General features: G+C 58.1%; 1 protein-coding gene across 1 annotated transcript in view; it reads right to left on the bottom strand.

Annotated features, from left to right (window-relative positions):
• Nucleotides 1–27,128, bottom strand: part of CFAP46 (cilia and flagella associated protein 46) — a 90,817-nt gene that overhangs the window by 31,807 nt on the left and 31,882 nt on the right. The window contains exons 20-36 of the mRNA XM_032492048.1: nucleotides 26,283–26,416; nucleotides 25,476–25,688; nucleotides 24,767–24,932; nucleotides 23,813–23,962; nucleotides 22,839–22,943; nucleotides 21,983–22,149; nucleotides 17,317–17,448; nucleotides 16,825–16,987; nucleotides 11,845–11,929; nucleotides 10,487–10,625; nucleotides 10,073–10,256; nucleotides 7,547–7,706; nucleotides 7,160–7,362; nucleotides 6,244–6,462; nucleotides 5,503–5,652; nucleotides 1,301–1,449; nucleotides 489–587 (exon numbers count right to left, since the gene is read on the bottom strand). Of these exons, the coding sequence (XP_032347939.1) occupies nucleotides 489–587; nucleotides 1,301–1,449; nucleotides 5,503–5,652; nucleotides 6,244–6,462; nucleotides 7,160–7,362; nucleotides 7,547–7,706; nucleotides 10,073–10,256; nucleotides 10,487–10,625; nucleotides 11,845–11,929; nucleotides 16,825–16,987; nucleotides 17,317–17,448; nucleotides 21,983–22,149; nucleotides 22,839–22,943; nucleotides 23,813–23,962; nucleotides 24,767–24,932; nucleotides 25,476–25,688; nucleotides 26,283–26,416 (2,618 nt within the window). The remainder of the gene's footprint in view (nucleotides 1–488; nucleotides 588–1,300; nucleotides 1,450–5,502; nucleotides 5,653–6,243; nucleotides 6,463–7,159; nucleotides 7,363–7,546; nucleotides 7,707–10,072; nucleotides 10,257–10,486; nucleotides 10,626–11,844; nucleotides 11,930–16,824; nucleotides 16,988–17,316; nucleotides 17,449–21,982; nucleotides 22,150–22,838; nucleotides 22,944–23,812; nucleotides 23,963–24,766; nucleotides 24,933–25,475; nucleotides 25,689–26,282; nucleotides 26,417–27,128) is intronic.

The raw sequence follows: 27,128 nt of genomic DNA, 5'->3' as shown, positions 1-27,128 counted from the left end.
AAATTCCTATGATTCAACAGCAAATACGGCTCCCAAATTTGCGCTTTCAGCCCAGTCTCTTCTCCAAACTCCAGGCTCAAGCACTAAGCTCATCTGACACCACGATCTGAAAGTTCAACACGAACCTCAAACTCACAAGCAGACCAGACTCCACCTGGTCCGTCGAGACAGGAGGCGGTGCCAACCTTGGAGGCCCCTGCATACCCTGCTTCCCGTGGGACCTGCCTTCCCCGCATGCCTTCAGGGTGCCTCCCCACTTCTGCATCCCCGCCTGGACGCCTGCAAATGCTCGGTCCTCCGTCCCCCTCCACTCCCCCACCCGGGAGACGCCCCCACAGGAGGGGTGAGTCAGTAATAACTGCCCCTCAAGCACTGTCCCAGGGCCCGGCCGGCGTGGGAGATGGGGCCTGGGGCTTGGCGGGGACGCAGGAAAGCTGGGAGACAGGAGCCCCCGAGCAGGAGGAAGCTCCCGGCCCCGCTGGACGCACCTCGCCTGCTCCACATCCTCCATGTGCGTCTGCCCGGCCAGGTCTTCGTGGAACGCCGCCGCGTCCCTCAGCTTCAACTCGGAACAGACCAGGGCCAGTCTGCAGGGGGAGTGGGGGCATCGCGCTAAGTCAGGCTGCCCTGCGCCCAGGGGCCCAGCCCGGAGCGCGGATGGGACAGGACGGAGCTTGAGGGCATTTTCAGTAATTGTTCAAGCTGAGCAGAATTACTACGGAAATAACGGTAGCTCTATCAAATTGCAGGTAGAAAATGTTGTCGCCTTCATTCACGCATGTTACTCAACACATGTTCAGTCTCAGAGTCACCTTGAGCAGCGCCGATAAAGCGCAGTACGTGGCGCCCAAACAAATTCTGCTTTGATCTCTTGCGCAAAACAGTTTTACTTTGAAATGATTTCAAGCTTACAGAAAAGTTACACAAACATGCAAAGCATCGCCGCAGCCCTTCAGCCAGACCCCTCCCCCTGCTCGGCGTGCACACCGTTTTCTGAACAGCTTTGAGTCGGGTGAAGACGCGGTGCCCCTTCGTTCTAACACTTCACCGTGCGTTTCCTTGGAGCAATGATATTCCCTTAAAGACTGAGTAGAAGTTTTAAAATAAAAACCCTATTTTTGTGTGTAAGTATTTTCATTTATTTGGCTTTACAAATCTTAGGGATTTTATTATTTAAATAAATGGCCCACTACATTATTAATACTTAAAATGTGATTTGCTTTTATATTGTTTTGGCTAAATGTTCACTTCAGCGGCCAAGTGAGTCCCGGCCCCCCGACCACAGAACATGCTCACCCACCGCAGGTGGTAGAGGTCTTCCAGGCCTTTGCTTCCCACCACGGAGGCTGCAATCAGTGCGCCCAGCTGCAGGACGGGGACCGTGAGCTCGTGGAGGAACAGCGTCTTCAGGGCCTCCACCAGGTGATCCAGATAATACAAACTGTGCGTCTACACCAACAGCAAACACGGAAGGTTGGAGAGGAGCGGGAGGGCGGGCCTCCCGCGCAGAGGGCCCTCCTCCCAGGGCTCTGTCCTCCCAGGACGCGCACACGGGGTGTCGACACGTGTTTGCTGAGTGATGAGGGATGTGCCCCCTGCCTGCTCCCGTCCACTCAAGCCTTCATCTTTTTATGCGCATTTGCCTATAATCTCAGCGCCCAAGAATGGTTAGAGGCCCTCACAAGAAAAAACCATTTGTTTTCTTTCAAATGAATGTTTTTGTTTCATTTCTTTACGTACACATACAATTGCTTTAAAATTTAATACGGAGAACAAACTAGTGGTTGTCAGTGGTACTTCTGATTTTTCAGGCGGTGGAGTTGAGGGCCCACCGAAAGCTAAATGCTCCGGCTGCATCCTGAAAGCCTGCACCTGAGGCTCAGGGGCAAAAAGGCAAAGTGGCCCCGGCGGGGACTCCATCCAAGCCCAGTAGCATTTGGTGGCCTGGGAAGTGTGTGGCTTTTTGAGAGACTATTAATTGATAATTCCTGGTGAGGCCGATAAAGACAGAGGGTGGGGGAGACACGGAAATCCTGACAGGTCCTACAGACCCTGAAAGACAGGAAAAGGATACTGAGAATGACATTCTGACAATACATTTAAAATTGTACATTACATGGAAACATCCCGGAAAAGTACAACCTAGCAAAATTATTACAAAAAGAAATATAAAACCTGAAGGGTTCTGTGACTATTAAATAAATTGGGTCCATAATTAAAAATCTTCCCCAAAGATCTGGGCCCAGAAGTCTGCACCAGGGAATTCTTCAAAACACTTAAGAAAGAAATAACTAATTTTACACACATTCTCCCCAAGAACAGTTAAGGAAAAGAAAGGAGCAGTTTCTAGCTGACTGAAAGGCCAGTGTGGCATCGTGAGCTAACAAGGAACACACATCTGCTCTTTGCTGCTGGCCCCTGGCCCCCGGCCCCCAGCCCTTAACCCCGGCCTGTGTCACTCACAAGCTCCTTTCAAGCACACCTTTGCCCACGCTGACAGGGTGACTGCTCCAGTCCCCAGAGAGCTTCGGGGTGGTGGTGGGGTGCTGGCGGCCAGAGAAGCCAGCCCTGCGACTGGAGAGTTGAAACTCTTAGCCCCACCCTGACATCTGGGGAGGGGGAGGGGCTGGGGACTGAATTAGCACTAACGGCCAAGAGCTGCTCAACCAGCCACACCTCTGAAAGGCAACCTCCACGAACACCTCCGGGAAGGGGTCTGGGGGGCCTCTGGGCTGGTGACCACAGGCGCCTGCCAGTGGGGCAGGGCCGGGCCCCGGCTCCGCGGGGACAGAAGCGCCTGGGCTCGGGCTCCCAGGTGTCGCCGGGGGGCCTCTCCGTGGGCTCTTCACCTGTGCCCCTTACGGTGTCCTTCGTGGTAAAGCAGGCGTCTGGTGAGCGCAGCGCCTCCCTGAGTTCTGGGGGTCGTCACAGCAAACACCGGGCCTGCGGAGGGGTCCCGGGAACCCCACTTGGGCCCATGCTGGACAGAAGTGCCGGCGGCCTGGGACCCGATACTTGTGACCGGCGTCTGCAGTGGGGGCAGTCCGGGGGACCGAGCCCTCAACCTGTGGGGCCTGCGCTGACCTGGGGAGTTAAGTGTCAGAACTGGGCGTCCACAGGGAACTGGAGAGCTGGCTGCTGGTGTGGAAAACCCGCATGTCTGGGGCTAGGAAACAGTTCAGAGTCAGTGTAAGTTTTCACCAAATCCTAACAAGGGTGTAGTCTGAAAGCAAAGTTAAAAGCCAGTTTTTCTCATGAACACAGAGGCAAACACCCCAGCAAAGTATCAGCCAGTTAAATCTGATGACGTACAAAGCAGACGATGCTTCCCATCTAGGCCGACTTGATTCTGGTAAAACATTAGGGGAAATCCAGGTAATTAATTTAAGGAAGGGAAGACAAAAACATCATTTGAATAGAGAAACAAGATATTTGATAAGAATCCACAGCAATTCATGATTAAAACTCTTAGCAAATAAAGGAACTCCTTTAATCAATAAAGAACACGTACCAACAGCCACAACAAATGTCAGCTACGCTCAGTGAAAGGCTGAGACAGAGAGCAAGACAAGGGCGGGGCCGTGACCATTCTCGCTGCACACCGTGCTGGCGGCGGCCCACAGAACACGGCAAGGCAAAGAGGTAACAGGCGGGATGGTTAGAACTAGGAGAAAATGTTTGCAGGTGAAATGCAGATTCTGTGCACACACAAAATCCACAAGAATCTGCATATAAGTTACCAAAATTATTAACAGGTCAACCAGATCAATGGATGCAAGGCCAAGATGAAAACAATTCCATTTCTAAGTTTCATCTGGAGTTAAAAAAGAAACAAAAGAGGAATATTTATAACAACATCCAAAATACCAAAGACGCAGAAACAACTCCAACACGCGCATCACCTCCACGCAGAAAACCCAAGCCCGTCACCGGGAGGGGTCGGGGAGACCCTGTCAGTGGGAACCAGACATGCCCACGGGCCAGGAGACTCCACGTGGAGACGCCCATTCTCCCGAGTCTGAAACTGACCTTGAGATCCAGTCACAACCGGAACTCCACCAGGGTTTAAACGGAAGCTGACAGGCTGGTTCTAAAATACACGTGAAACACAACGGAAAATGGAAGGACACCCAAGACCTTCTTGAAGAACAAGTCAGAGGAAGTTCCCTCCCAGACATTCCAGGCTACGAAGTCCAGGAGTTGAGACAGACATGGTGTGAGGACGAACGCCTGACTCACGACAGAAGTGGGTTTTCCAGTCAGCGGCGCTAGAACACCCACATGTCCGGGTTTAAAAGCTCGAAACCGGCTCGGCGCCTTGCACCACACACCACATACAAACCAGTTTCAGATCTAAATCTGACAAAACTATAAAGCTTTGGGGGAAATCCTGGAAGAGACTATTTTCATGACCTTTAGAAGGAGAACTTTTTGAACAGGACACAAAAGCACTAGTCGTAATGGGAAAGATTAATAATCTTCATTCCATTAAAATCAGGGATCTGTATTCACGAGACCTCAAGAAACTCGAAGTTCAGAGTGAAAGGTGACCCGCTGTTCAAACCTGTCCAAGTGCTTTCCAGGACAGGTACGGGACTCTTCCAGCTCAGCCAGGAAAAGGCGGGGAGCTTCACAAACTGGGCGGTGGGCTCACAGGCACGTCACCGAAGAGGACATTCAAGCGCCAAAAGGCACTGAAGAGTGTCTGGCCTCCCCGTAATCGGGGTGTCCCACCCCCCGCCCAGAGTTAGGAAGGCGGGGCAGCGGGGCTGGGAGGATGGGGGCGGGAGCTCCTGCCCCGAGGGGAGATCCAACCGGCACAGCCCCCACGAAGGCCGTCTGTCAGTGTCCCTGCAGTGGAAGGTGCGCTGCGCTGGGCGTGCGCCTCGCCCATGGACCCGAACAGAAGCCTCCGTGGGTGTGACTAAGACGAGGACCCTAGGCAGGGTGGTTCTTCTAGACTATCCAGATGGCCCGACAAGCGGGAGAGGAGACACTGACAAAGACGGAGGCACAGTTTGGGGTGACGAGGCCACCAGCCCAGGGATGCCCTGACCGCCAGCAGCTGAGAGGCCAGAGGACCCCTCGGATTCTCCAGAGGGAGCGGGCCATGCTGACCATCTGAGCCCTGCCCGGGGATACTGACTTGGAACTTGCGGCCCCCAGAACGGGGAAGGGAAAACACCCTGTCTGTGTGGCCTGTCACAGCAGCCACAGGCCACTGGTGGGCACAGCTAAACGCTCACGGTTAGGGGTGGCACCTGCGTGGTGAGTGGCTGAGGAAAAGCACGTGGGCCCCAGAGACAGCAGTTGCTCGGGGAGCGGCAGCGGTGGGGGAAGGCGCTTGTGGGGAGGGCCTGGGGCCTTCACACAGGAGCCCCTTTCTGATAACCCACTAAGCTAAACCGGGTCCTCCTTCGCAGCAGAGGCCCGACCCTGGACGCAGGCTGGCCGGGGGGGTGACCAAGTCCTGGGACTGTGCCTTTAGGTAAATAAACTTACTGGCTTCTGGATACTTGAAGAGTTAACAGTAAAGTTGCTCTGGTCCTGTTTGAACACAGATATCACTTCCTCAGGGCAGGAGTAGGAAGCCCACTGGTCCACACTTGCTGGTAAATCCTCAAGCCGTCTGCGAGGAGTGGGGGGTTGACACTGAAAGGCAGGAAGGCAGACTTTGCTGTAAGAAGTGGAGTTGGAGACGTGCAGCCAGGTGGCCCTAATCCAAAAGGTGGGTCATGAGCCCAGAGAAGGTGGTGCCTCTGGAGACAGGGTGGCCCAGATCTGCCGCTGCACCTGAGCCCAGGGCACCTGCCACCCTCCCTGGGATCCAAGCCCAACCATGTGCCACGCAGACACACACACGACTTTGGGGCAAGACACACTCTGACCCCACTTCCCGGAGAGCGCACACGGAGGCTTTCCGCCCCTGCGCAGCAGGGGTCTCCCCGGGCGCGCGCCCCAGCTCGGCGCACAGGGTGAGTGAGGCAGGGACGCCGGGGGCCCAGGCTGGGTGGTAGCCCTGGGGGGCCGAGCTGCAGGACAGCGTCAGGTGGGCTGCCGCGAGCACAGCCTGTGGACAGGGTGACAGGGGGACGTGCAGCTCGGGCGCCTGTCCCGCCCCGCACAGCCAGGACCCAGACGTGCCCGGGTGGAGGGGCTTGCCCCCGCAACACAAATGGCCGCCAGGGAGGAGCCTGAAGTTCCCGGGCTGGGGGGGGGGTGAGACCGCGGCCCCCACGTTACGGGAGAGGGTGCCGGGTGCTGGGGCTGGGAGCCTTCAGGGCTGCCTGGGCCCCGCGCCCGCCCGGGTCTCTGCTTCGGGTCTCTGCCCCTGTCCTTGTCCTTCTCCTTGTCTTTGTCTTTGCTCTTCTCCTTCTCTTTTTTAGGCAACAACAAATGTGAACTTGCTGCTGCTAGAATTTTACTTTCTGAAATTGACTTTCCTGCTGTTGATAAGGAAACCTGGGAAATGAAATCCAAATTTGCAACGTTAGGAACAGAAAGGGGGCCCCACCCTCCTCCCGTGCCCTTGGACCTGAGGTGCGGGTGACCGAAGCGTGGGAGCGGCCAAGCCGGGAGCCCGCCCAGCGTGAGCTCAGGGCCCGGGGGACACACGGCTGGGGGCAGACCGCGGACTGTCAGGAAGGGCTCGTCAGCTCCGCAAAGTGAACAGTGCAGTGTCTCTGACGAAGAGCACACTTGAGCGACTTCTGGCAGTTCTTTTAAAAGAACTGCAAAGAGTCTCTGCCTGGAGGGCGGGGCGATGGCCCTGCTGTCCCCAGCAAGTCACAGGGGGTGGGGGTGGCAAGCCTGCCCCAGGGGAAAGGTCTGTCCTGCTGGGGGTCCCTGCAGGGCCGCGAGGAGGCTGGTGAGGCACAGGGAAGGTTCTGGAAGCCCAGTGGCAGGGAGTCGGGAAGACACGATTCGGTGGGGGGGGGGCTCAGGCTCTGGGGAGAGCTGTGGAGGGAGTGGGTTTGGAGGGGGCAGTGAGGCCTCTCTTAGGAGGGGTAGACAGCAGGGAGGGCGGTGGGAGCAGGGGCCCCGGGGCAGGCATGGGGTGTCGGTGCTATGGGGGTGAGCGGAGGGGACCGCTGTCCCGGAAGGAAGTGGGCCCAGGACCGGGGGCGGGGGCGGGGGGCGGGGGCAGCGCAGGCCTCACCTGCCAGATGCGGTGGAGGAACGCGTAGGCCATGAGGCAGTAGTCCCGGCAGCCGGCCGCGTGCGGGGCCACCAGGGCCAGCAGCGTGTGGGTGCGTGCCAGCCGCTCTAGCTGCCGCACGTTCCACAGCGCCTCCAAGGATGCGGCCCCCGTGGCCCCCGCCCGCAGGCTCCCCAGGGCCGCCTGTGTGGCTGGGCGTTCATCTGTGAGACAGGGCGAACCGCCGGGGCGCTGGGCTCTGCGTCCGGGGCCTCAAGGCTTCCTCCCATCCCCGACCCAGGCCCGGCCCTGGTCCCCCACAGCAGGCAGCCATCCCTTCAGGGCCCACCGCCAGCCCCTCACCCGCGGGCCCCTCACCCGCCGGCCCCTCACCCGCGGGCCCCTCACCTGCAGGCTCGGGTGTGTCACTGTCTGGCTGCATCCTCAGCAGGATGTCAATCGCCCACTTCAGGTGGAAAATCACGTCCTCAATAGGAAACTGTCTGTGATACAGCCACTCGCTGAATTCCACGATATAGTCAACCTTTTGCCAGTCACTCTCTGGCTTCTTTGGGATTAAACAGGAAAGGACAGTGAGCCCCGCAGGCAGCAGGCAGCACCGAGAGCCAGCACCGGAACTTCGCACTTCTCCGCCTTCCAGAGGCTCAGGGGCCCTCCTCCGGGCCTCGCTGTCAGGCGTGGCTGCAGGTGTGGGTCTTCGTGTGCAGTGTGCAGCAGCACCAGAGCTCGGGGGTCCTCCTGGGGTCTGCTCCCTTGGCAGACGCCCTGCTGCCTGCCCCCGGCCCCCAGCCCCCCCCACCTCACAGTCCCCGCAACCACGTCGGCCCAGCCAAGGAGCTCCCAGTCGTCACCCCATCCTCAGCCCGGTCCCCTCGGGCACACGAGGGAATCGGACAGTTCCGTGGCTCACTGGGCCCCGGGGGGCAGAGAGGATACCGCCTTGTCCCATGTGCGGCCCCAGAGTCCAGCCCAAGGCCTGGCTGGTGCACAGACTCGGTATCAAACACCAGTCATCGCTGCATGACCCCCACCCCCGCCCTCCCAGAGTCAAGCCGGCCTGCCCTCCACTTGGCGGCTCCAGCCCACGCTGCATGCATCCCACACCTCGCGCCTCATTGCCTGGGAAGGGGACGGCACAGCTGGCACCACGGGGCGAGGAAGGAGGAGGAGGTGCTGATGAAAGAGGGGGCAGCAATGTCATTTCTGGTCGAGAAGATGGAAGGGGGCCGGAGGCAGTAGAACGTGCAAGCTGAGGGTGGAGTCAGCCCAAGACACTGGCTGAGACCACCAGGGAGCGGGGCCTGGGCCGAGGACCAAGCCCTGAGTGGGGTCCTCCTCCCTGGTAAGGGGAGGGCAGAGGGGCGGAGAGGTAGCCCTGAGAGGGGGCACCAGGGAGCCAGGTGTCCCATGGCCATCAGTATGGAGGAGGAGGGGTCAGAAGGGCCCTCAGAAGGACCATGCTGGCCCCTGGTGGCTTTGACCTGAGCTGTGCAGGGGGGTGGGGACGGGGCTCCTTAGAGGAGCCGAGGGGAGAATGACCATCTTTTCCACGAGTGGTGCTGAGGTGGGGGGCCGGACCCCCACCTCACCCCAAACACAAAGCTGAACTCAGGACAGATCAGAGGCTTCAACCTAAGAGCTACCACTACGAAGCTCCTGGAAGAAGACGCAGGAGTAACCCCTGCGCCCTTGGATCACACGGCGGTGTCTCAGACACTCCAGAAGCAGCAGGTACGTCGGGCTGCATCAAAATCTTACCCTTTTGTGCTCAAATGACTTCATCAAGGAAGTGAGAAGGGAGCTGAGAAGAGCACCCACAGAATGAGAAAATATTTCCGGATCACGTATCTGGTGAGGACTTGCGTCCAGAACACATAAAGAACTCCTATGACTCAATAGTAAACAAACAGCCAAACTGAGAAATAGGGTAAGGATCTCAATGGCTATTTGTCTGCAGAAGACGTGCAGACACCCGTAAGCGCCCGAGAAGGGTGCACATCGTCAGTGACAAGGGAAACGAAGTCAGATCACGATTCAAACAGCAAAGCAGAGTCCCCACGTGAGCAGCAGATACGCGCCCAGAGAGCCGTGACCGCGTCCGTGCGGACACCTGTGCACGAACGTCACCAGCGGCCCGGTCACCAGAGCTGCAGACGGAGATGACCAGAGGCCCACTGGCACAGCCCGCCCACCTGCCGAAGACTGTTCAGCCGCAGGCAGTGAGGTGGGGACACGCGCCACGAGACGCTCAAGGAGAGGAGCGGAGGGTGGAGGGCGGAGGACGCGCCTCGTCTGGTTCCACTCGTGTGACGTGTGGCTCCCTGGGCCTGGGGGGAGGGCAGGGGCGCCCCGCGGCCACCTGTCGGGGACCCAGGCCTCTGCGAAGACCGCTTGGTGTTGACTGACCACAGAGCCCGTGGTAGAGCCTGCGTTTGGGCCCAGAGCGGCCTCCCAACCAGTCCCAGGTTAACCCCTGCCTTTCCCAAGGGGCACCCCAGTCCTTGGAGGACTCTGACAACCTCCAGGGGGAAAAGCCCGTTCAGCTGCCTGCGACCCATGCACGTCTTTGAGGCGACTTTAGTCCCACGGTCAGGGGCCTTCTTCATCCTTAGGCAAGTCCCACAAACTCTTGCATCAAATCGAGGTGCCCATACCTCCCCCCAAATCTCCAAGTGCACAGCTTCTCACGGCGGGGACTGGCCCAGAGGCCGCAGAGCCCTGCTGCCTCCAGCACCCCGCAGGGCCTCGGGCCCCTCCCTGCTCGCAGCCGGGAAGGGGGGCGGCGGACACACTCCGTCCCCACCTCAACTGGTGCCCCGCTGCCCTGCTCTTCCTTTGAGGCCCCCCTCCCCTCCGTGGGGTGGCCTCTGCCCCCAGGGGTCATGTGCAGGCCCTGCGTCAGCCCGGACGGACCTGCAAGGCGTGGATGGCGTTGTGGTAGCAGGTCAGCTCCCCGTGGATGCTCTTTGAGTTCAAGGCCAGGCGGTGCCACATGTGCGCCAGGTAGTCCTCACTCTCGTCCTTGAATTTCTGAATTTCCATTGTAAAGTTCTGCCCCAGTTTGGCCTTCACGATGACCACATGTTTGAAAATCAAGCTAAAGAAAAGTAAAAGGGAAAGCTGAGGCTTGAACTGAGCGATCAACCTTTAAGCGTCCATAGTGCATCCGAAACTGAAGCCTCTGTCTGTCTTCCACTTACAGAGACAAAGTAGAGCTTGAGTGTCTTGGGGTTTGGGGACTTTATTCCTCTAACTCCCCACCCTGCTGGTGCTGAAGTCTCTGCTGGGAAACATGGTCATGGGGGTGCGCGGGGCGCAGGCACTCACAGGCGGTGGGCCGTCCGTGGCAGCACCTGCACCGCCTCGTCCAGCACCTTGAGGCCGCCCTCCCAGTCATCCCGGTCCGCGTGGCTGTGGAAGAGCAGCCCGTAGAGCGCGGCCCGCAGCGTCAGGTCATCTTCCGCCCCTGCGGCGGGAGGAGGGGCTCAGGGCGGCGGCAGTGGAGGCCCCTGGGGAGAGTCCCCGAGTGGGGGGCGCCCAGGCTAGCAGCTCGAGGGCCTGAGGCCACAGGACCAGCGGTGTTCCAGGAAGCACCCAGGACACAGTGCCGGCATCTGGGAAGCCTGGGGCCACCTGCTGCAGAGCTGGACAGTGAGGTGTGACCACAGGGTCGACCCAGCGGCAGACACTCCAGGACGTGTGTGCACCGCGTCCCTTAGACACACACGCAGCCGCCCATGCGGGCCGGCCGGGAGCAGCAGAGACTCCCGGGAGCCACCTGGGCCAGCCCTGCGCTGCTCGGGGTGCCGCGTTCGGGACCGTGGGAAATAACGGGTGCCCTGCTGTCCACAGCCAGACTTCTGGTCACGTCTGAGCCATGGGAAGCACACAGGTCCCGCAGTGTGGGAAGCGCATGCCTGGGCTCAAGGGCTTCCTGCAGTCAGTGCTCTGCATTTCCCTGCCCAGCGCCGAGGAGCCCTTCCTTCCTGAGCTGGCAGAGACCCTGCCAGCCGGACATTCTGACGCGGCCTAGCACAGAGGGGAGGGGCCGCCCTGCGAGCTCAGCTGCTCAGCCGTCGGGTCCTTCGTTACTGCGGCGGGGCATCCCCCACGCTGACTAACAGGACTTCATACGTGTTATATAGAAACAAATCATTTAGCCGCCAGTCAATACAAACACTTTCCCAGTGTTTACTTTTTAATTTTCGCATTATTTAAATTTTCGTGTATTTGAATGTGTGCCTCTACGATCACTCTAAACTTTAGGAAGTAATCTTTCCTCAAAATACCTGCTACGCTCAATTCTATTTTCTCATTTTTTGTATAATTTATATTTTAAAGCTGCTAGACCATTTATTTATTTGATGTTTCTTTCAGCACATGGAGCCAAGTGCAGGCATGGCCCACGTTTCCCCGGCAGTACCCCGCTCCATGCAGCACCTGGCCCTTGACCAGGCCGGGGGGTCCTGTGTGGTCCTGGCTGCCGTCTGCATCTGTGTCGTCTTGGCAGCACCAGCAAACACTCTTAACTGGTAGAGCTTAGGGTTCAGCTTAATATTTGATTACACATGGTGACATCTTTTGCTCATATCACCTGTGGCTGCTCTGCACCAGGTGTGGGGATCTAAAAGCACCAGCCCGCCCCCGGCTCGCGCCTGCAGCTCTGGCGTCCCGCGTCCACAAACCTGAGAGAAAATGGTCGTCAGTCGTCCCTCCACTTTGGAAATCTGCTGTAGGCCACTGGTGCAGAAGCAGCGTTTTTCCTTTTTCCTGGAGTGAAAACAAATAAGACAGATACTGGAAAGCTAGTTTATTCTTTCACCAGTTTGCTTTTCATTTGGCTCAATGTCTAATTACAGAAATTCCAGCTAATTTTTTGAAATATTAAGTCACAAAAAACGGAATCACATTTCACCCATGAAAGAAGGCACTCCAGTTCAAGGCTGATAGCATCAGAACACACGCGCATATGCACAGACACGCGCACATGCATGCAGACACGCACACGTGTGCACACAGACACGCACATGTGCACGCAGACCCGTGCACACACAGACACACCCACACGCAGACACACGTACAGACACGCACATGTGCGTGCGCACACGCAGACACGTACACACATGCGCACGCACATGCACAGACTACCCCCAGTAGCCTACAGCTTTTTAATGACATGAAGCCTCCAAGTCAGTCTTACAGCCCTTAAATCAATGGGATCAGAAGCACATGAAACACAGCAAAAGCAGGCTCAGCGGGAGGTTTACAGCTACAGACACCAGCACCGAAATGGAAGAAAGGTCTCAAGTCAACAGCCTAATTTTGCACCTTAAGGAACTTGAAAAAGAACAAACTAAATCCAAAGTTAGCAGAAGGAGGGGGAAAAATTAAAGAGAAGAGCAGAGAAAAATAAAATATAGAGTAGAAATACAAGAGACAAAAATCAATGAAACACAAAGTTGTTTTCTGAAATAGTAACAAAACTGACAAACCTTCAGCTACACTGACAAAGAAAAAAAGAAAGCAGACAAATAACTAAAATCCAAAACTAAAGTGGAAACACTACTGCCAACCCTGCAGAAATAAAAAGGGCTGCGAGAAAATCCCGTGAGCGACTGTACGCCGACAAATCGGTTACCGAGAAGAGACGGAAAACCCACCCCTTCTCACCCTGCGAGGCCAGCACATGCTGATGGGAGGTCCAGACAAAGACATCACAAGAAAGGAAAAGTACCGATGACACCCTTCATGAGTATAGATGCAAAAATCCTCAATAAAATACGTTGCTAGACTGCAAATCAAATCTAACAACAAAGTAAAACTACCATTCACCGTGGCCAAGTGAAATTTATCCCAGGAACACAAGGGTGGCTCAACGCAAGAATACCGCTCAGCGCGATACATCGCACAACAGAAAGAAGGAAAGCCACTGATCGTCTCAACTGACCGAGAAAAGGCGTTTGACAGAATCCAACAACTGCTCACCGTAAAACTGCTCTGAAAACTAGGAGTGGCGGGAGACCCCTCAGCACAACAAAGCTGTGAAATCTCACGGCTGCCACGACGCTCAACGGCGAAGACAGGCTTCCCTCTGAGATCAAGCAACAGGCAAGGACGCCCACTCAGCGCCGCTGCGCGTCACCGCACGGGGAGTTCTAGCCAGGCCAGCGGACAGAATAAGGAAGAGAAGGTATCCAGACTGGAGAGGAAGAGGGGAACCTGTCTCTGATCACAGATGAAAATCTCCAAGAAGCCACGAGAAAACTACTGCAGCTAGTGAACGGACTCTGCAGAGCCGCAAGACCCAAGGTCAGCATGCGACAGTCGGTGGTGTTCTGACGTGCCAGGAACAAGCAGCCCAAAAGGGAGCCTGGGAAGTGCTGACAGAGTGCACTGCCTCACGTGCAGAAGCCCTACCCCCAGCGTGGCGGTGACTGGAGACTGGGTCTTTGGGAAGGAATTAGGGTCAGATGAGGCCATGAGGGTTGGGTACTCATCATGCGATGTCCTTGTAATAAAGGACACCAGAGACCTTGCTCTGCCCCCCACCCACCACGAGGACAGAGCAAGAAGGCAGCTCTCTGCAAGCCAGGAAGAGGGCCTTTATCAGAAGCCGGCCGTGCAGGCTGCCTCATCTTGGACTCCCAGCCTCCAGAACTGTGAAAAATAAATTTTTGATGTTTAAGCCCCCCAGTCTGTGGCATTTTGTTATGACAGCATGAAATGACTAAGACGGGAAGCAATTCCGTTTACAACAGCACCTAGAAGAAATAAACACACTCAAAGAGGTGAAAGGCCTATGAGCTGAAAACGCAGAATGTTCCTGAAAGAAACCGAGGAATGCTGAAACACGTGAGAGCTATTCCACGCTCACGGACAGGAAGACCTGCTATTGCTCAGACGTAACACTACTGGGTGACCCACAGATCCAGCACAGCCCTCCCAGAACTCCAACAGCCCTCAGATCCACAAGAAGTCACAAGGCGCCCCAAGTGGTCAAAACGATCTTGGAAAGAAGAGCAAAGTTGAAGGACTCACAATTCCTGCTCTGAAAATCACTGCCAAGGACCTGTGACTCCCAGTGTGGTGCTGACACAAGGACAGACACACAGACCAGTGCAGCAGAAGAGCCCAGAATGAGCCCTGCATGGGTGTGGGAGTGGCTTTTGACAAGAACGCAAGACCATCCGATGGGGAAAGGACAGTCCTTCCAGCAGGTGGTGCTGGGAAACCTAGGATCTCCACGTGCAAAAGCGGCGAAGCCCTTACCTTGTACCACCTACTAAGATTCCCTCAAAATGGAAAAAAGGCCTAAACATAAGAACTAAAGCTGTAGAACTCTTAGAAGAAAACACTGTAGCACAGGGAAATATACACAAAATCTTATGATAACTCACAGAGAAAAAAATGTGACAATGAGTGTGTATATGTCCATGAATGACTGAAAATTGTGCTGAACACTGGAATTTGACACAACATTGTAAAATGATTATAAATCAATAAAAATGTTAAAAAAAAGAATGAAAAAAAAAGAAGAAAACACTGGAAAAAATCTTTATGACACTGTCTTTGGCAAGGACTTTATGGATATGACAGCAAAAACACAGGCAACAGAAGGAAAAACGTTTGAACGTCATCAAAATTAAGAACTTTGGCGCATCAAGGAACACTATCAAGGGAGTGAAAAGGCGACCAAATGAATGAAGGAAAAAAACCATGTAAGTTATACATCTGATAAGAGATTAATATTCAAAATATACAGAGAGTTCTTACAATCCAACAACAAAAACCAAACAAACCAGTTCAAACCCGGCCAAAAGCCTTGAACAGACATTTCACCAAATATAACACATAGATGGTTAATGAGCACACGCGACGATGCTCAGTGCCACCAGCCATCAGGGCACTGCAAATCAAAACCACAGTGAGGTACCTCACCCACTAGGATGGCTATGATTCTTTTTAATGGAAAATAAGTGTTGATGGGATGTGTAGAAACTGTAACCCTCGTGTGCTGCTGGGGAGAGTGAACAGCGGTGCAGCTGTTGGGGACAACAGGCTGGCAGCTCCTCGAAAGGCCAAACAGAGAACTGCCGGCAATTCCACTCCGAGCTCACGCCCCACAGGCGGGACACAGAGACACCTGCACACTGACGTTCACAGCAGCGCCACTGGCAACTGTCAAAGGCGGAGACAACCCACCCATCCCCACTGCAGCATGCGATCCATCCACACGATGGAGTGGTGTCCGGTTGTGAAGAGGACAGGAGTGCTGACACAGCCTGGATCAACCTCGAGGACACTGTGCTCAGTGAAACAAGCCAGTCACAGAGGACAAGCACTGTGTGATTCCACTTACATGAGGTCCTAGAGGAGGCAAATCCAGGGACACAAAGGACAATGGATGTCACCAGAGGTGGGGGAGGGGAGCAGGTGTTTAGTGGGTAGAGTTTTGTTGGGGTGATGGAAAAGCTTTAGGTATAACTGTGGTGATGGTCACACAATAGTGTGCATACAATTAATGTCACTGAATTGTACACTTAATGAACGGCTAAAATGATGAAAATTATACAATGTCTGTTTTACTGCACGTTTGAAGAAGCACATTAGAAAGAACTGGGCTTCGGGTATGAAGGCCTAGACCAGGGCCGCGCGTGTTTTCTCTGCGAGGTGCAGGAGTAAGTGCTTCTGGTCACAGTGCTGCCTCTGCAGTCGGGGAGCTCAGACTGCGTGTGTGAGAAGCCGTGGCCCTGCCCCAGTGAACCTGTATTTACGAAACAGGGGCTGGAGTTGCCCCCCGGCAGCAGTTTGCCCACCAGCAGAGACTACCGGAGGTCCCGTCTGGAACAGCAGGCTCCCAGCCAGGCACAGACACGCGGAGGTTGTGGCCCCGGCACTGACCAGCTCCAGAATCGGCCCAGAGGGCAGCTCCCCCACCTCGTGTGCCAGGCCAAACCCCCAGGGCCCCTCTGCCTGCTGACAGCGATGGTTTCCCTGGGCCCTGGACCGAAGGCTTCCCCTGTGGGCTGTGTCCTGGGCACTCTGACCTTGGACATCTGTCTGCCATGGCCATCTCTGTCGGCCTGGAGTCTGGCCTTCCGGACAGACAGGAAGGGTGCTGGACGCAGGCCGGACAACCTTCCCTTTGCCTGGGCCGGACCCTGTCTGCCTCAGGGGCCAGGTGTTGGGAGGGGCCAGGCAGGGAAGTTCTGTCTGCCAGGACCACAATCCTTGGTAATGGAGGACGGGTGGACCCGCCATACCCCCTTCCAGTCAGACCCCTGGGACCCTGGGTGTGGGTCTGCCCGCCACCTCTGGTGGGTTTTCCTGTGCGTCTGCCTCTCCTGTTCTGCCCCCGTCCTCCCTCTTCTCGCCTTTCTTATGGAACTTCCCAGGTAGGGGTCAGGGTCCTCTGGGTGTGGGGAGAGAGCAAGGAGGGGGAAAGAGGAGGGAAGGGGAGGGAGGTCAGAGATGGCCCGCCCACCTGCCCCACTGGGATTTCAGGGACCAGCCCCCCCTCCCCCCGCCAACGCCGGCCATCCGTGCCTTGTCTGAGCAGCTCCACGGGTTCTGCCTTTCCTTGAGGCTCTTGCCCACCCTTTCTGGAGGAAGAAGCTTCGAGGCGGCGGTAGGACGCAGGCTCGATCCCCCGCGGCCCCGCGCACCTGCTTTCTGGCCTCCGTCCGGTTGATGATGCTGATGATCCGCTGGGTGGCGCTCTTACATTTTTTCCTGTTGACAGCGGAGGACAGCAGCGGGAGCCAGGCGTTCCAGTAGTGCCGCGCGGCCAGCATCACCAAGGCGCTGCTCCCCGCGAGGCCCCCAAACCTGGAAGGGAATTCCTGACCTAGCCAGCGCAGACGCGGAGGGGAGGGGTGAGGGCTCCTCCCCGGGCAGGTCCCCGCTGGGCCGCGCTCACGAGCCAGCTCCCGGGGCGCACCCTGCCCCAGCCCCACCCAGCCCCACGCCCGCCCCGGCTCGACCGCCCAGAGCTGCTCCGGACCCCGTCGCGGCCGCCCGGGGTTCCTCGCCCTGGGCAGGTGCCGAGCCCGGTCAGAGGGTCACCGAGGGCGCGCGGGCCTGGGTGGCCGCGGCCGTGAGCGTCGCGCGCCGCAGGGGCCGTCACTCCCGCCGCCGCGCGCACCGGCCGCGCGCACCTGGCACTCTCGATGAAGGCCTTGGCGGCCGCCAGGCGCAGCTGCTTCCTCCCCTTGAGGTTCTCCATGATGCTCCGGCCCTGGATGCAGGCGGCCGTGCTCAGCATCTCCGCCAGCAGCTGGGTCTGCACCCTGGGCAGAGAAGCGCGTCAGCTCCAGGGGGGTCTGGGGGCGGGGGTGCTGCTCAGAGAGATGGGCGAGCCCTGGGGACCGCCGGGAAGTCCCCAAACCAGACCGAACTGGCTGAGTCCAGTCGCCCCGCAGAACCGTGAGACGAATCATAAACTGATGCTTTGAACGACGGATCCTACATGACTGCAACGTGTCTTGCGCAGCCGCCAGTGAACCGACCGAGCCCCGGAGCGACGGCGCCCCCTCCGGACCCGACCCAGAGCCACGTCGGGGCGCCGCCCCACCTCTTCCCCCCCGAGCCACACGAATGTCCTTGAAGCTCAGCTCCGGGCCAGACTTAAGCTAAGACAAACGCGGCGGTCACTGGGGGGACCCCTCCAGGGGCCCGGGATGCCCCCCGAGGCCCCGCCCGCCCGGACCTCCCGGAACCGCCGCCTTGCGCCCTCTGCCGGCCGCGCCAGAGGACAACTGCTCCGCATGTCTGGTCAAATTTCAGTTTTTACGGTGCAAGTCTGAGATCCGCTGTGCGTCACGGCCGGAACTGGCAGGAAAAGTGACTTTTAAATTCATATGAGGACCCCACACTGGGGAAGGTTATGTTAACGAACAACGCTGAACAGAGTAGGCGGGCCCCAGTACTGTCAGACTCTCAGTCTACTTTGTCTGTTCGAGGGGTCTACAGGAACTTCCTTACTGACGTATATTCCTTCATGTGAATAGTGTAGAATCGGAAATGTTCTGGTAATTGAGCACCCAGAGCTGAGCATACTAATTGCCTGATAACTGCACTATTTTCCCAAGATCTGAAAAAACTTCCCGTTATTGTGAGATGCCATCATGAAAGTTCTTTGTGCCCAATTCCACACTAAGGTTCTTTACATAACTTGCAAAATAGAAAAACATCAGCATAAAAACTTGAAGCGTGTGCAATTACAACAGAAAGGGTGACTTGCCTGCAGTACATGCCACGTGGCGGAATCTGAGCATGTGTCCTGCTTGTCGGTGGCCAGGGCCAGGGCTCTGGGTGGCCAGCAGGAGAAATACCCCTCGGCTCTGTCCCTCCAGTGTCCTGGCACCCAGCACCGTGCCTGGACACAGGGGCTCAGTGTGGGTGAACAAAAGGTCAAATCCACAGCCAAACCCACGGCAGAGGGATGACCTGCTGAGCACACTGACACTGACCACCAGGGGAGGGCGACAGTGGTCTACCAAGGAAAATCAAATTTTACAGTCTTGGATGACCTTCCCTCTCCGTTACCAGATGTCAGCATTTACATGTTTAGCCGATTTTATTGCAAGAATTGCTGTGTTGAAATGAAAGTCAACTTAAGAATCACTGATGAAAGGACGCTGGGCCAGGGCCCGTGTCGCCCTGGCCTGATGAGCTCGGCGGCGCCTCAACAGGCCGTGAAACCAGTTTTCACCCAGTTATGGGAGGCTGGCACAGCCACACTCTGCACTGAAGCCTCCGGTAGGAACGTAGTTCCTTTCTTTTAAAACTAACTTTTGCATTTTTATCAAGGTGATTAAGAGTAACTGTGGTTAAGACTAACTCCCCTCGCAGCCCTGCTGCCAGGAACATCCAGCCTGTCTCCAGCAGACGCATGCTCACCTAAAGAAAACGGGCTTCTACCTTGACTTCCCAGCTCCTGAACTGTAAACGTCACCTGCAGGATCCTCACAGTGACAGGCGGGAGCTCAGCTTCCTCAGACACCCCCCTGCCCTTCCCCCCACTTACTAACATGGCCCCCGACAGCACTGCTAATGTCACGGTGCGTTCTCTCTGTGCCTCCAAATGTCTTGTGGGCCCTGAGCCTGTCACACCGATGACTCGCCCTCCCAGGGGAGGTGTTAGGACCCCACCCTCTTCTCTTTTGCCTCTCTCCACATCCCACTACTAAAGCATCAGAACTGGTACCGTTTATATCTGTTTAAGTGAGCACAGATCAGCCTCGTCAGACCCTGACCCTGACGCCGGACATCAGGCAAACGCCGTGCTCATGGGAGCGCCCTCCCTGCGGCAACCGTGTGTCACTTTTGTTTCCTGGAATCTCTAGTCCGCGTTCCCTCCCGTGTGCTCCTTCCCGTAACTGCACCTGCCCGCAGACTCTTCCCAACAGCAGGTCCTCCTCCGTCCCTGCCCACCCCCCCCCACCCCGCCGCGGCGGCGCTTCTCTGACCCCCTCCACTGTTCGCAGCAGCCAACGTTTCCCTCTCCCGCTTTACTTCTTTGTTTCTCTGGAGCCTAACCTCAGATAACTTCCTAAGAACAGGTGTGTGGCAAATACATTCTGTCGGCCCCCATCTCTGTTTAATGATAGCTTTCTTTACCTGGATACTGGAAAGCTTGGCTGAGTTAGAATCATACGCCGAAAATTACTTCTCCTTAGAATGCTCCGCTTTCTTCCAGCTTCCGGTGATGGTTCCTGAGAAGACTCGTGTTTCCACAGCGCAGGCGACGGCCTTCTTCTGAAAGCTGTGGGTTGCCGTCCTCCCCGGCCGCGACCTGGCGCGTGTGGGGTGAGTCTCCTCACTGTCCCTGTGGGTCATTGGCGGGGGCCGGTCAGCAGACGGCGCCCTTCACTCTGGGACCCCCCTTTCTTCTTTCTTTCTGGATTTGCAGGCTTTGGATGCTGGGCTCCAGGACTGTTTCTGTGTATCTTCTGGCTTCTCTGTCACATTTTCTGTCCTCCTCCACGTTTTTCTGAGACATTCTCACACTGTATCTTTTAACTCTTCCCTGAATTTATTTTCAACTTCAGAAATTAACTCTTTAAGTTTCAAGAGATCTTCAGTTCTTTTCTTTTTGATCCTTATTCCTTTCCCACAACAATACATTTTTTTCTAATGCTTCTTCTGATCATCGTGTAATCTGTCTAGTGGAATTAATTACAGAAACCTCAGCTAAAGTCGGAGTCGGGATGGGGAGGCCTCGCGCCCTCCAGGCAGGTCAGCTGCCCCGACAGGAGAGGCCGCCTCCTCCACCTCCGCTCGCTGTCCAGCGGCATCACGTGCGGCCTGGCTAATCAGAGACCCTCACAGCCCACGGGAAGCCTCCATCCTGCGGACCCCGGCCCCTCCAGCAGACCCTGGTTATCACAGCCCCTCATGACTCCCCTGCCCCCTGTAAAAGCGAGCTCCCCTCCTTGTGTTCTGGATTTGCCTGTGGTCACTGAAGTTTGCATTTCCCTAGCTGCAGCTTCTCTGCTTTGCTGGTGAAATAACTGGTCACGTTATTAAAGTCGACAGTTCCATCCAGAGTAATTTTCCCTATTTCTTCAAGTTGGTTTTCTCTTTAAAGCTGGGGGCCTTCTCAAAAGCCTGTGGGCTCTCAGTTTACATGTAAGAGTGGAACTTTGGGAAGGCTCCTCTGCTGGCCGTCAGGCAGAGCTCTGCAGAGCTCGCTGGAGGCCGGTGCCCAGTGAGAACCCTGTGGCCTCCCTGCCCAGTGCCAGGGGTCCTACCAGGCAGCCAGGCTTCTGTGCACTGTGGCTCCGCCTTCCCCGTCTCCAAATGCTGGGCCCCTGAGGGGCCGGGGCTGCAGCCGGCCTCCCCTTGCTGTCGTGGGGCTGCACAGCTGGGGACTTGGCCCTCGGCCCCCATAGCAAGGCTGGGGCCGGATGTCAAAAAGGTTGGAAGCTTTTCCTTTTGGGAGCAAAGTCCTTCTCATTGTGGAATGTTGAGCAAAAACAACTATTTTTGGAGGGAGGGTCGGGCCTGAGGCCCTACAGTGGTCGTGCTTCAGTTACGCTGGCTTTCACTGGGAGCTTCCCGACTTAGCCAGATGCCTGGCTCCAATCCTCCCACCACCCTCGGGCGAGTGCCGCAGCCTCTGCCTGCCTCTGCCTGCCTCTGCCTGCTGGTCTGCAACGTGGGAACAGTGGGACCTGCCTGGGAGCTGCTGCGGGAACAGTGAGGGGTGGGCAGGGCTCCTGGGGGCTGTCATGCACCTGGCCCTATTTGGGCACTGATGCAGCCTGTGGCCCCGGCCCCATGCAGGCAGCGGTGACGACAGAGAGGTCCTTGTCAGCCCCCAAGCACCCCCAGGTGCATCCCACGCAAGTCCCAGAGCTGCCACTGTGATGAGGTGGGTGTCCCCGGGACGCTGCTGCTGGGATGCTGACCGAGTGGGAGCTAGGCCCCCTCCCAGTCACGCGTACGTAGCCAGCGGCCTCACACCCGCAAGGCCAGGACGAGGCCCGAGGCTGGGGACGCGGGGCTGGGCAGCACTCCTTGGCTCTGGCCTCGGCCACCAGCCTGGCTGTCTGGTCACAGTGGGAGTCTTCTGGGCCTTGGGCCCGGGAGTCTGTCTTTCAGGAAGCAGACTCGGGAAATGAGCCAAGAAGAAGAGCCTCCCGGAAAACAACCTTTACTGCAGAAATACTTGTGAAAGCAGCAAACTGGAACCAGCCTCGTGCTCAGAAATAGCGGGGGACCAGGTACCCTAACTTCTGTGTCTCCAGGCCAGTCAGCCCGCTCCCTCATGGTCCCCGGGGCAGCCTACCCCCCCAGCACGGGGCCAGGGTCACTTACGGACTGCGGGCCCGCAGCCACCGGATGCCCATCTGGATGGCCCTCTCTGAGCATGCCATGGTGGCCTCGTGGTCCCGGGCCATGTAGGTGAAGTGAGTCAGTCGCGTCAGGGTCTGCAGCTCCACCAGGGGGTCTGACCAGCTGCACTCGGAGGCCATCTTCACCAGCTGCCCGGGTGGAGAACGGGGCGTCGGTTAGAGGAGTGAGGGTCTGACCACAGGCGCCGCTGGATCTGCCCGACCTCACACGTGGCTCGGTCGTCACCTGATGAGGTGACCTAGTGACGTTACTCTAAACAGACCACAACTCACGAGGGCCTGCTCTCCAGGCCGAGTCACCAGCATTAACTGCAGCCAAGTCTGGGGCGGGGCTGGCTGGTCAGGGACAAATGCCCCAGAGTCCACACTGCCTTCCTGCCATGCAGGGCAGCCCTGCCTGCTCTGAGCGCTGAGTGCAGAGAAGCACGGACAAAGCCCCAGAAACGAGACTCGGGGCCCTGAGGGGACAGTGCAGTCCTGCGGGGAGGCGGTGGTGCAGTGCTGCGATGTGGGTTGGACTCTGGGCCCTCGGGTGAGGCCCTCGACCCCACTCCCGGTCTGAGCAGCAGGGTTTAAACAAGCACCTCGGGTTGGGGGCGATGTCGGAGCACAGCCCTTGGTGTGCCTCTCAGGACATGTGGTGACACCTACCTGGGCCAAGGGGAGGATGGTGTTACCTGGGAGAGGTGACATCGGGGGGAGATGGTGACACCTGAAGGGGAGGTGACATCTGTGGGGGGAGGTGACACCTGGGGGCACAGTGACAGCTGTGGGGGGAGGTGACATTTGAGGGAATGTGACATGGGGGGGACACCTACCTCGGCCAAGGGGGGCACCGTGAAGTCCATGAGGCCCAGGCCATTGCAGGAGTACATCTCCAGAGCCGTGAGAACTCTGGTCACCGAGCTGATGTCCTCGGTGCTCTGATGGGAAGGAAGTGCACAAGGTCCAAAGGCCAAGGGTGCTGGGGAGAGTCTGCACCTCTCGGGACTTGAACCCTGTGATGATTACTTTATGGCGAAAATCAGAGCTATTTGTGTAAATGTTTATCTCCAGTCACCTCTCCGTGTAATAAAGAGGTTGGGTGGCTGGCTGACCCAGCCAGAGGTGGAGGCAGGTGGAGGGCACAGTGGGTGGCCCTCTGCCTGCAGGCCCGCCACCCCAGCCCTGCTCCAACCTGGCCCTCACTCCTAGAGGCTCAGATACCCCCCTACTGCCCGCCACTTTGCCTGCCTCCCTTGCCTCTCCTCTCACCTGAACCAGTGCTCCAGCTGGTGCCCAGTGGGAGCCAGTGTCTTCAAGAGCAGAGGCGGCGGGGCTGGCCCCGCCCTCTCCCCTCGGGTCCCTGCTTCCTGCCCCAGCCTCTCACCTCCACGGCCTTGTGTTCATTGCTCAGGGGGCCCCTGGGACCCTCTGGCTTGGCTGCATCTCCACTGAGATGTCACTGAGGGTGGATAGCACCCCAGAAGCAGAGTGGCTCTTGGTGGACATTTCGAACAGTGGCCAGTTGGCTGGAGGAAGGAGGGGACGCTGCGGCCCTGGGCAGGTAAAGGAGGCCTCATGCCCCATCTCTCAGGGGACAGATCTTCCTGGAGGGAAACACTTTTGCAGCCCTACTGTGTGCCGTCCTCCAGGCTGGGGCCTGAGGGGTGTCTGTTCTGCTCACCCTGCAGGCCCTGGTATGTGGGGACCAGCCTCCCCAGCGCTCCCGGATGCTGGACACCAGCACGGGGCCCGATGCCTGCTGCACGCGCCTCCAGCCTGGACCTGCCCCCGGCCCGCGCGCACCCACCTGCTCGTCGGCGCCCAGCCGTGGCCAGACCTGCTGCTGCAGCAGCTGCATGGTCTTCACCCAGGTGGCAACGAGCTGCTGCCAGGCACAGAGGGGCACGGCCTCCTCAGGCCCCAACCCGCTGGCCAGGTTCAGGGCAAACTCGCAGACCTGAAACGAACGTGCCGTGCTCCCAACACCTGAATCCAAACAGGGAAGCCTGAGCCAAGACCCAAACCTTTACAAATAAGTGGACATGGCTCTGGGTCCAGATGGCAGGGAGGTTTAACCAGGCACCAGCTTGGGGCCGGGGAAGGCCCCGGCGCCAAGGGCCCACCGGCTGGGGCTGCGACCTCGGGGGTCTGGCACCGTGGCGTCTCTGCAGGAGCGCTGAGCCAGGCTGTGCTGTAACCCCCACTCACCCGGGGTCCCCGAGGACCTGCAGCCAGGCTGGTCGCAGTTTTATGGGTTAAACAGCTGTGGGCGGTGGTGGCCTTTCTCGCCCGGGCTCCTCTTGGCCCACACTCGGTCGGCTGGAGGCTCTGCACCCCTCAGATGCACTAAGGAACTTCATTTCCTTTCCGTTTACTAGAGCTGGGTGATGGGCCATCAGACACTTTCAATACCCCCAACAGCCCTTCTCTCCTGCAGATGACCAGCACACAGTCCACGGCACCGGGCGTCCAGGCACGGGATGGATGACCCCACGGGTCACCGTGAGGCCGTCGGCACCTAGGCCTGACCGTGGCATGGCAGCGTCCCTGCCCTGCTGTTGGCCTGGGTTTTCCCTGCTCTGGGCCTTGAGGGATGTGCCCCTGGCGCTGCCACTCACGTTTTCTTGTCTGGTCTCCTTGTTTTTAGAAAAATGCCTATTCCCCACCCCCTCCTCACCCAGCGCCCCGCGGCTCCCTTCCTCAGCTGCCCCTCCGGAGCCTGGGTCTCCTGCCCCCAGCCCGCCCCCCACTCAGGGCGCACCTCCAGCGCAGTCCTGACTTCAGAGGCGGCTTCCCCGTCCAGCGGAGCGTGCAGTGGGTTGCTGCGCACTTGCCTTCTGGACCTTTCTGGTGTCGGGGCTGGGATCCAGCTGCTGATCAAGCCGCGAGCCAGAGTATTGCAGAGCGTGACCAGCACCAGGGGGTCTCTGGAAGACACGAAGAGGAGGGTGAAAAGTTTTAAACCTGATTGTTTAGGCTAAAAGCTTAACAAACTCAAAGAGGACTTGAAAAATGCATCCTAGTCAGGTAAACCTTGGACGTTGTCACATTCCTCATTTCAAGTGGTTGCGACCATCAGTCTCCCCCAAGCTCACACGCGTCTGGATGAGAAGACACTCAGACACTGGTGTTCAGCCCTCCCCAAACCGGACTGAGGCTGGCCTCCACCCTGCTCCCGTGGGACCCGGGCCTCAGCCAGCCTTCCCTGGGATCTGTCTGGAACAGAGTGTGACAGACGGAGAGTCTGCATGATGGGGATGCTGCCGGCCGTGAGTGGGTGCGAGGGATCCTGAGAGCCTTGCCAGTCCCCACAGGCCGCCCTGCAGCTCAGGGAGGGGAGTATCTGGCTCAGGGGTGCACAGCTAGTGAGCGCTGGGCGAGGGCAGCCTGGCGTGGCACTGGGAGGACAGCACTAAAAATGGGGAGGGACCAGTGGCTCCCCCAGGAGGAAACCCACCCACCTCACCCACCCGCCATGGCCCGTGGCCTTGACGATGCCCAGGAGGTGGTACAGGGCGTCCACAAGCTCCTTCTGCCGCCCGGCCATGATGAGGTGGTGGTTGTGGTTCAGGACGTAGACCACGGCATTCTGCACGATCCACGCCTCCTGTATCTCCTGCCCGATCTCGGCGGACCGCAGCCAGCTGTTCATGGCCTGCTGCGACAGGCCCTCTATCCAGGTCCTGCAGGGGTCACGGGGCAAGCGCTCATGTTGGAAGCAGGCCCTTACCAAGCAGGCACTAGAGACAGGCATGTGACACCGGCAGTGGAGCCTGGCGTCAGGACGGCGCCCCTGCTGGGCTGCCCGCTGTGCCCCCACCGAGAGACTCAGACCATCTGGCCCTTCCCCAGAGCGGACACCCCTCTCGCCCTGCCCCTGGCCCCACGCCTCCCCAGGCTCCGCCGTCTGAGGACGCACTCCCGCAGGCTGCCCGCCCACCTCTGCCCCGGCCCGTGTCCCGTCTCCCCGGCCCCCGCTGCGCACAGGCCAGCCTCCTCAGTGTGGATGCGGGGGTGTCTGCCGGCCTCAGACCAGGGCCAGACAGTGAGTACCCCGGGCTCTGTGAGCTACATGAAGTCTCTGCTGCAGGCTTTTCACTATTTCATTTTACAACTTTGAAAATGTCAAGACCACTCGGAGGTCGTGGGCTACAGCAAAGCTACGGGTGGGAGTGACCGGACCGCGTTCCAGTCTGCATGTGGCCCCGCCACCCTGGCCTCATCCCCCAGCCACGCACAAGCAGGGCCACAGGGACAGCCACGTGGCAGCCACCTACTGGTACACGATCCACTCCGCATTGTCCTCGGGGGACTCGGGCGTGTAGCCCATCGGGTGCTGGCTCAGGCCCTCAGGGGGCCTGGGGCGGCCATTCAGCTGCACGCCTTCTGCCTGCAGCAGGTGGACGGTGGCCTGCAAGGGAGGTGAGTGGCAGAAAGGTCACAGGGAGCATGGACCAACACCAGGCGGGGAGGCCCTGCGATGCACCCAAGCACCTTCCCTACAGATGACACCTGCTCCTTCCCCAACACACCCGGGAGAAGGGTCATTTTTCCCAGAAATGCCACGTCCCAGAGAGAAGGGCTCTTCTCAGGAGCTCAGCCCAGGCTACCACCTGGGACACAAACGTCATCTCAACACAAGCAAGTGTCCAGCCACGTGCCGGGCCCTGGTCGCTTCATGGGGAGCACTGAAGCACTGCTCTGCTGAGACCACTGGTCACAGGCTGATGGACCAAGGAGAGGTGGCGGGTGGCCTTGCCTGTCCCCGGGGTTGACACTGGCTCCATTCCCAGCTGCTGGCTCCCTGAGCTCAGGGCTCTGCTCTGCGGTCCCCTGGCCCCACTCACAGCACAGGCCTGGCAACTGAGAGGCATTCAGCAGATCCTTACTGAACCACTGTGACCCGCCAACCCCCAAAGGAAACAACCTGAAGTGGCTCCAAGAACCCCGAGGTTACAAAATGTCACCAAGGCCACCTCCACGCCAGGTGCCGCGGCTGGGAGCTCAGGCCCCAGGTCTCCGCGTGCCCCCTGCAGGGAACCAGCTCCCTGTGGGAGGCAGCCAGGACCCCCGGCCAAGGCCCTGGGAGGGGCTGGTCCCCAGAAGCCTTCAGCTGGCTCCCA

The sequence above is a fragment of the Camelus ferus genome, chromosome 11 (assembly GCF_009834535.1).
Source record: "Camelus ferus isolate YT-003-E chromosome 11, BCGSAC_Cfer_1.0, whole genome shotgun sequence".
NCBI classification, from domain to species: domain Eukaryota; kingdom Metazoa; phylum Chordata; class Mammalia; order Artiodactyla; family Camelidae; genus Camelus; species Camelus ferus.
This window is presented reverse-complemented; position numbering and strand designations above follow the sequence as displayed.